At 39.9% G+C, this 9,646-nt stretch overlaps 1 protein-coding gene across 1 annotated transcript in view; it reads left to right on the forward strand.

The window, feature by feature from the left end:
* LOC306876760 (voltage-gated delayed rectifier potassium channel KCNH8-like) overlaps positions 1-9,646 on the forward strand; it is a gene marked incomplete at its 3' end in the record, with an annotated part of 134,542 nt that extends 124,896 nt beyond the window's left edge. Inside the window, exons 12-15 of the mRNA XM_079428160.1 lie at positions 6,673-6,929; positions 7,401-7,501; positions 8,065-8,117; positions 8,732-9,646. Of these exons, the coding sequence (XP_079284286.1) occupies positions 6,673-6,929; positions 7,401-7,501; positions 8,065-8,117; positions 8,732-9,646 (1,326 nt within the window). The remainder of the gene's footprint in view (positions 1-6,672; positions 6,930-7,400; positions 7,502-8,064; positions 8,118-8,731) is intronic.

Here is a 9,646-nt window from a genome sequence, read left to right on the forward strand (position 1 = left end):
GGAACACCATACAAATCACATCCTTGAGTTTGAGGCCAAAATAAAAGCTTATTTTAGTACGATTAAACAAAGAAAATGAAATAGTAGCATATGAATTATTGGGGTACACCCTGGACACCCTTCTGTCTCCGCCACTGATTACACAGAGTGTACATACAGGTTTTGGACAGTTCCTCATTTACTCCAACCTATGGAATATAAAATAAGATATTCTTAGAAATGTCTGTTTTATTTTTGTTTGTTTGTTTTTTTTCCTGCATAAGATAAAACAGTAATACAGGTTTGGAGCGACATGAAGGTGATGACAGAAATTTCATTTTAGAGTGAACTATTCCTTTAATTGGCATAGCTCAGATAAAGTGGTCTCCATTTACACTTTTTTCTTTTTGTTCAATTTCGTACATTTATTTGCATTGCTGATGAAGGCGAAAAAATATTTTTATTTAAAAGTATTTCATTTGTGATTTTTCTGTAACTCAGCTAATACAGAATGATGCTAACAAAGCTCGTAAAAAGGACATTTCCAGGCTATATGTGACCCTGGAGCACAAAACCATTCTTACGTCGCTGGGGTATATTTGTGGCAATAGCCAACAATACATTGTATGGGTCAAAATTATTGATTTTTCACTTATGCCAAAAATCATTAGGATAGAAAAGATCATGTTCCATGAAGATATTTTGTAAATTTCCTACCGTAAATATATCAAAACTTAATTTCATTAGTAATATGCATTGCAAAGGACTTCATTTGGACAACTTTAAAGGCCATTTTCTCAATATTTTGAATTTTCTTTCTTTTTTTTTTCACTCTCAGATTCCAGATTTCCAAATAATTGTATCTTTGCCAAATATTGTCCTATACTAACAACCCATACATCAATGGAAAGCTTTTTTATTCAGCTTTCAGATGATGTATAAATATACATTTTAATTAACATAATTAAATATTATGACTGGTTTTGTGGTCCAGGGTCACATATATTGTTTGCTTTATTCTGAAACATGCCTCAAATGTTGCATTTGCTGGTTTGGTTCACTTCCACATGGCAATATTTTAAAATAAATCAAAATGTTTATACAAGTCACATGCGAGTAAAACTGTCCCCTTATTGGTTAGATTGCGGTTAGATTGCACCTGTTTATGTTCTGTGATTCTGCTCATAGAATTAAATACTGCTACTTTTTAAGTAACACATTTCCAGTTTCAGCTTGGTTTGTTGATCCATTTGCGTTCTCACCACAAACAAGAAAACCAACCTATAAGATGCACGTTTTTGGTCACATCCTGATGTAACAAACAGGTTGTTAGAAAGAAAGAAAGAAAGAAAGACCTGTCGAAATGGTCCCATAAAGAACCTTTAATATCTGAAGTACATTTCTGTTTCCCAAAAGATTATTTGTAGCGAAAGAAGGTTCTTCAGATTATAAAAAGGTCAGAAAGAGATGGTTCTTTAAAGAACCTTTGACTGAATGGTTCTTTGTGGAACCAAAAATGGTTCTTATATAGCATCTCTGTGAAGAAACTTTTAAGCACCTTTATTTTGAAGAGTGTAAATACTGTTTGATGCTACTTTCTTCTCCATGACAATCATATTAGAAACAGAAAGTTGTGCAGCATTGCTTTGCTTACCGTAGTAACTGGGGTAACCGTTTTATGCTTTTCGTGCCGAACATCCAGGCAGGTGTGAACAGTCACTTTTGAAAAAAGTGTTTGCTGAATTAATTAAAAATGCAAGAAATGTAAATCTGTAACTCTCTACTGCACACCAGTTGTCCATCAACCCAGTCTCACTCCCAACTTGTCACATATTGAAGCTTGGTCAGGACCGTTTTGGCGTCGCTTTTTGATGCTCAAGGTACCCTTTAGCGTCATTTTTCGACTGTGAAGGGTCCTCCATTGTTTTCAGTTGTTTGTCTTAATTTAATGGTTTGCATGCATTTGTAAAAAAATTTAATAATTTTATATAAATTTTTACTTTCATTGGAGCACCTAACCCCACCCCTGCCCCTAAACCTACCCACCTCTGAACAATATAAAACACACACAGGCAAATATAAGTGCAGTCACCGGTATTTATTGCAAAAACTGACCATAAACAAGCAGTATAAAAACATTACAAAAATAGTTGTGTTGCATTCCAAGTCTTCTGAAGCCATACGAAGTCTTTATGCGTAGAAGAGAGTAAAACACAAGGTTTTAATCGTTGAAAATTATCCCGCTCCGTTAATGCACTCGCATCTCATTCGAAAAGATGCTCCTTTCCCGTAGCATGACACAATTGGTCACGAGACACACAAGAGCCAATGGCATTTCACAACCAATGCTGATGTAAGGCTTCTTCTGGTGGCATTTTTTGAATTTGCGCACAGACTGCAGCAGCACACATCGTTTTGCCTCGGAAGACTTGGAATATTAATACTTTTTAAATAAATTATGACGGTAGTTGTATCTGCTTGCTGTATCTTGTGTTTTATTGACAGATGGTAGGTTTAGGGGCAGGGGTTGGGTTATGTGCTCATAAATGTGTAAATAATGTAATATTAATAAAACTGTTTTGACTGTTTACACTGAAAAATCACACCCCTACATATATGCAGTAATGGCAATGTTATTACCCAATATATCATTTAATTATGACGATAAAATTCCCAGTATCGTATCGGCATATTGACGCTAACGGTTTCCTATTTAAAACAACGGAGGACCCTTCACGTCGAAAAGTGATGCTAAAGGGGTACCTTGTGTGTGTAACGCTGCAGTGCCCACATCCACAACCAGCGGAATACAAAATGGATCCCCATCTGCTGTCTTTGGCATCTTTCCTTCCTTCTTGAACATTCTCGAAGTCTGTGTCCTCTCCCTGAATAAGATAAAGCCCCTTCCCCCCTCATCTTCAGGATGCACATGTATGCCTGCGCACGAGACCCCTCTCTTACACACATATACACACACACACGTTCTCCCAGCCTTGAGTGTAACTTGCGAGGACAGGAATAGCAGCAGGCTGCGGTTTGGAGTGTGTGCCGATACTAAGAATAGCACAGAGGGAAGGCGGGGACTCCGTGCTGACTGGGTCCCCCGTGCCTCGAGCTAAGATTGGATCCTGTAAGATAAAAATAGCAGTGAAACGAGAGGCGCGGGGGGGAGAGGTGCCTCTTTTCTCTCCTTTTCACTTTTTCCTGCAGTGCTGCTTCTGCAAGGTGTCACATGCAGCTTTCACTCCAGCTGCAGAAATATATTGTTATTTGTGGAGAGAAAGAGAGGGAAGGAATGATGGTTGGTGAAGTGGCACATACAAAACATGTAAATGTATACAAGTTACTGTTGTAGCTTTATCCCTACGAAGGGATTTGTTTAACCTAGACCACCCAGTACACCATATCAGCTGTATAGCAATGCACTCTCAAAACACCTTAGCAACTGCATAGAAATGTCCTGGCAACCAGCAACAATAGCTTGGCATCTTGGCAGAGACTTTCGCATACGCAAGCACTTCATTTCCTTCAGAAAATGTAAAAATCAAGTTTGTGTGTGCCATGAGGCATAGCAGATCAGCATCGATGCTCATTTCACATGTGTGCAACCCCAGAATGCACAAGGAATACCAATGAACACACTCTCACACATACATTTGCATGTTATTGCAGAGCTGGCAAGAATAGATGTGTGTTTATTGGGGAAGCTTCCCTATTACTATTCGTCTGTGTGTGTTCGAGCACTAGAGCTTTGGAAGAAAAAGGTAATGCATTATTTCCTCTCTTTCTTGTTATACTTTGCTGTGATTGACTCGAGGGACATGGAAATGCCTGAATAAACACCTCGTTCTCTGGAGGAGGGGAGGGAAAGAAAGTGAAAACTTGCACACACGCTCCCCTCGTGCCACTGGAGTCGGTGTTACTAAGATTGGAAGGAGATTGCTAAAAATAAATTCTGCTCTAGGTGGGGTGTGGGACTGCAGATGGAGCGTGGGGGTGGAGATCATGAGAGGAACGGGGAAAAAACAAGATGCGAAGAAAGAGAGAGGCAGGGTGCGGAGAACGGGAGGGGGGTTGCAGATAAAGATGGAGAGATTTCAGTCAAATTGAATAGGGGAGAACAAATGGAGGGATGGGAAGAAAGGGACGGGGGAGACGTTAATTAAGATTAAGATTTGCTCAAATTCTTTTATTATTTTTCTTTCTTGGTTCATGTTTGTTAGTAATACAGGGATGCGGGCTGTGTGTGTGTGGTGCCACCCTATAGCGACGGCCTTTGAGTGACATAGTCTTTTATGTGTTTTGACAAAACAAAAATAAACAGTGCCGCCTCTCCTCTCTGCAACCTCTTCTCTGGAGCCACAGGATAACGCCGCTTGCGGCCATTCTATTTATGACATTCTAAGAACATGCAGTGATGAGAGTTAACAACCAAGAAATCAAAATCAATTTCAGCTTCTGCAAAGAACAGTGTTTTTGTGGGCAAAAACCAATTGAGGTTCTTTAATCTAGAACAATGGAAACATGGTAGAGAGGAAGAGAGGAACGGGAAAAATCAACAGGCTATGTTAGTCTGCCACGTACTGGTCATGACTCTTTACCACCCATTTGAAAATGATTTTGAGAATTACTTGCTATTGAAGACCAAGAATTGTTTTATAAAATTAAATTGCTCTTTAATAACTAGATTTTTATTTTTAGGAGGAAGTGCTTGTAAGGGCGCAGTCGAACAGTGTTAAAGGGTTACTCCACCCCAAAATGAAAAATTTGTCATTAATCCCTTACCCCCATGTCGTTCCAAACCCATAAAAGCTTTGTTCGTCTTCGGAACACAATTTAAGATATTTTAGATGAAAAGCGGGAGGCTTGTGACTGTCCCATTGACTGCCAAGTAAATTACACTGTCAAGGCCCATCAGTGGTTCAATCTGAATTTTAAGAAGCGTCGAGAATACTTTTTGTACGCAAAGAAATACGCTATTTTCGTTCAAATCAAAGTGTAAATACACGTAGAAAACATATCCTTGTGTTGTGGCTGACACAGAACAGCGTATGCAGTTTGCGTTCAGTGGATAATCTCCAAAATGGCGCTACGGTGACGCGGAGAGACAGAGAGGAGATGAATTGTTGAAAAAAAGTTGTTGTTTTTATTTTCTTTGCGTACAAAAAGTATTCTCATCGCTTCATAAAATTCAGATTGAACCACTGATGGCAGATGGACAATTCTGACGATGCTTTTCATACATTTCTGGGCTTTGACAGTGTTAATTACTTGGCAGTCAATGGGACAGTCACAAGCCTCCCGGTTTTTATCCAAAATATCTTAAATTGTGTTCCGAAGACGAACTAAGCTTTTACGGGTTTGGAATGACATGGGGGTAAGGGATTAATGACACAATTTTTATTTTGGGGTGGAGTAACCCTTTAATGTTGGAAGTAACCCTAAGTTCAACACAATTCCACGGTTTCATGGCAGTGAAAAGTGATTATAGATGGCTAAATAGATGTATATCACAATTGAAAAAGATCACAATTTAGCTTGCAAATAAATGCAGGTGATAAGGTCAGTCACTTCAGTATGCAAACATGCAGTCAGATTGTTGCTAATTTGAAAGTGAACATTTCGTTCAAGACGAAGAATGGAGGATTTTCAAACTGTAGAAACATACTGTATATATGCTAACATTCAGTAATACAGTAATATTGTGAAACATTATAACTTAAAAAAAACTCAATGTAATTTATTTCTGTTAACTTTTTTAAAGCCATTACTCCAGTCTTTAGTGTAACACGATCTTTCAGAAATCATTCTAATCTTCATTCTATCATTTAATCATTCTAATTTCTCCAAACCTATTAAATGTTAAAAATAATGGGTTTTAAATATACTGTAAAGTTGAACGGCTATAATAATGGCTAAAATTAAGGGGAAAATCCATTTAATAGAGACATCTAGGCCTTCATTAATAATAGGCTCCTTAGTAAAAAGCCATTAAACACATATTTAAAATCCACCATCTTTATGTTGTTTCCACATTCATTTGGAAATTCAATGTTGGAAATTATGACAGTGTAAATATATTATGCTGATATGTGATTAATCCCAATTAGTTACAGAAAAATGTGTGATTAGTTATTTTTTAAATTGATTGACAGCACTAAGTATAAATAGAAATCTAATTTTCATCTTAAAATGTAGAAGGATTTTTGGTTTATTTTGCAAAAAATAAACAGATGGACTGTCTATACATTATCCCAGTTATTATTACACAGTTACTTATCAAATAAATCAGTACATAGACATGAAATATATATATATATATATATGTTGAATTATTTTTTAATATGTGCCATGAAAGTGTCCATAGAGAGATATTAGATTAGAATCAGAATGAATTTTTCCAGAGAGGTGTGCATAAATATCCAAGATATACATCTCAAAAATACAATACATCTGAAATTAAAAGGTTCAAATTATAGTTAAACAAATGATCAGAATCAGAAAATTAAGAGGCATGAGCTGAATAATAATAAAAAAATAGAATGGATGAGAAGAACAGTGTTACCTTGCAAGTACTGTAGTAAAATAGCTCTAATTTTACTACTTAAACTCACTTCTGCCGATCGAAGGCACGTGTATCTACTGCGTTTCATACTAACACAAACATAACTAAATCTGCTCTGTCTCTCTCAGCTGGACTGGGAAAGCAACGGTGGTCTTGTGAAGAAACTTCCTGCTATCCGTGAGGACGAGGAGAATGATGAGGAGCAGCACTCCGTGTCAAGGGCCCCACGTTCTCCCCTTCGCCTGACCCGGGGCCTCAGCTCTCCCCTGAGATCGCCTCTTCTCCCCCCTCGCCCCTTCCGCCCTCCGTCAGACTACACACGACCTGCCACCCTCCGGATTCCTGTTGTCAGTTTCAGCAGCGCTCCTTCAGAACTCAGCCCCAGGTACACAGACACATCGCACATCACGTCCTCAATGAGCTGTAGCCCTCTGGTGGCTCTCATAAGAACTTTACTGATTCATAATTTAGAAATATCCAGCTTCCATGACAACCAATTTGGGTGGAATAGCTGCTTGCTCTAGTAATTGGCTCTTCAATTTTATACTAAGAAATCAAGACTAATCTATAACTTGAATTTAATGAGCAAAAAGTAAAAGAATCCATTTCTATCTAGGCATTTTTATATTATGTTACCAGTCAAAAGTTTGGAATAATTAAGATTTTATGTTTTTGCAAGACGTCTCTTATGCTCTTATTTGAATATATTTTAAGATGGAATTTATTCCTGTGATAGCAAAGCTGAATATTTAGCAGCCATTACTTCAGTTTTGAGCGTCACATGACCCTTCAGAAATCATCATGGGAATAAATTACTGTACATGAACAACAGTGCATTTGTCTGATGTCTCTGCAGGTTTGTGGATGGCATAGAGACAGAAAGCAATTCCAGCTCAACACAAAGGTTCGAGTTCGGTCCCACCCTACCTCAGAGTGGTCCTCCATCCCCTTCCCCAGGTACATACAAGACAGAATGTGATTTCTGGAGGGAAACATTATGAAGTAATATTTCCAAAAATAGACTGTCTTGCACAGTCAGACTTATTATGCAGCTTATTCTGGCCAAGAACCGCCCACTTAGACAGGAAAGGACCATCTGACCAATATGTAAAACAGCCAACTATTTTTTTTTAAGTGACATTTAGGGCTGGTACATCTGAAATTGGATATGAACCTCAAAGCAATACAGAATATTTTGCTGCTCAGGGACATTTGTCCCACTAAATGTCTCAATCAAAACTCTTCAGTACCTTTGAGGATAAGACTTGATGCCACAGACCTTGAACTTTCCTTTCAATCATTCATTGTAACAGTTGGGGACTTCACTAATGCAACTTCTGATGTACAGTAACTCAGAGAAATTAAAGCTGGCCAATCAGATTGCAGCTCTTACAAGTTTTGTGTGCAATATGCATCAGAAGGTCAGGGAACCGTCTGTCACAGTAAATATATTTTCTTCATCCATCCAATATTTCCTCTTCCAAACTTACTTAACTCATTTTGTGTGGGTTTGTGTGCAGTGAACCTGGAGCAGCTGGAGACCAAGCAGAGCATTACCAAACTGAGTGAGGAGGTAAATGAAACAAACACATTAAATCAGAATAAATCTAATTATATTCAACATAAATATAAACATGCTTTCCCCTGGTTTCACGTCAGTCTAACACAAACCTCCAGACCAATTCCACTCTCAAGTACTACAACAAAATAGAGTTTTATTACTTGGAACCGGAATAGGTCTCGAGTCTTGGGGCAAGACGTGAGTCCAGGACAAGACCAAGACCATGGAAACTCCTGAGTACTACAACACTTGCACAACATGCAGGTTATAAAATCCTTTTACATCTGTGAAGATGTCTGAAAAGTAGATCAGGCACTACCAAAACCAATAAGCGGCTTATTGATTTTTGTAAAAAGGCTGCACTACAGCAATATCATAAAATACATCTTTGTTCAGTAAGTACAGGATAATATAGAGTCAGCTGGTCAACATAGCAAAATACACCCAGAGAGATTCACCAGGACCCTGATGAAAAGCGAAAAGCTCTTTATATACTAAAATTACTTAGTTTTGTGATTCGAGAGACATGCAGCCACTATGGCCATTAGGAAATTGTTACCTGAGACATTGTTTAATGTGAAAAGTTCCATGTCCCCTAACTTACATTCTGTTGATCTCATTCACAGATGACTAGTCTATCCCAGCAAGTCTCTCAGTTGAGCAAAGAGCTACAGGAAATGACACGTCTCCTCCGGCCCTTGCTTGTCATTGGATCTCAACCTCTCCTGACAGCTCACAGTCCAACAATGCCTCCATCTCCCAGCAGTAGCAGCGGTCCAACAATATCCACGCCACCAGCTCCTTCGCCCACAGCCCCATCGTCTGCACCGCTCAGACCTACTTGCTCCCTATTGGACAGCGCAGACACTGGGAGCACTGGCTTGCCCAGCTGTCTCATACCCACCAGCCCGCTGCGGAGACACCAAGCACAGGCTCAGGCAGGCTGTTCGAGGGGACCTTCCTTGCCAGTCCTTCTTTCTCCAGTGTCAGTCCAAACGGAGGGGGAAGGCACCCAGGCAGCATCGGCCCAGCCACCGCAAACAAGCCATCCCACATCCCCATCTCTAACCTTTTCCTTCTCCCTCCCTTCTTTCCGTTCCCAGTCTACTTCCTGCTCTCCCTGTCAGGGTCCTCACCGACCTGCCAGTCACAGCAGAGGTTTGCTACTTCAACCGCCCTCACAGGACACCCCATCTCCACCACCCTCTCATTGCTCTGCACCACCTTCGATCAATAACTCCCCTGGTGACCACAGGCTGGGGATCAGTCCGTTTCCCTCGTCCCCTTCCTCCACTGCCACCACCCCTTTGGTCCAGCCACGGTCGTGCACCCCTCCTTCTTGTCCACACATCTCCCCTCCTTTGCCCTGCTCTCTGGACTCCCTGCCAGAAACCCAGGCCTCTTTTGGCACCTTACGATCCCCGCAGAACCCTAGGCCGGGACCTCCTCAGTTAGAGTTTGAGATGCAAGAATGGGCAGCAGGAGGGAGGCCTTCCACAGAGCATATCAGCTTCATAGATGAAGAGGGACCAGCACTGTGA

Source organism: Barbus barbus (assembly GCF_936440315.1).
Source record: "Barbus barbus genome assembly, chromosome: 11".
Lineage (NCBI taxonomy): Eukaryota > Metazoa > Chordata > Actinopteri > Cypriniformes > Cyprinidae > Barbus > Barbus barbus.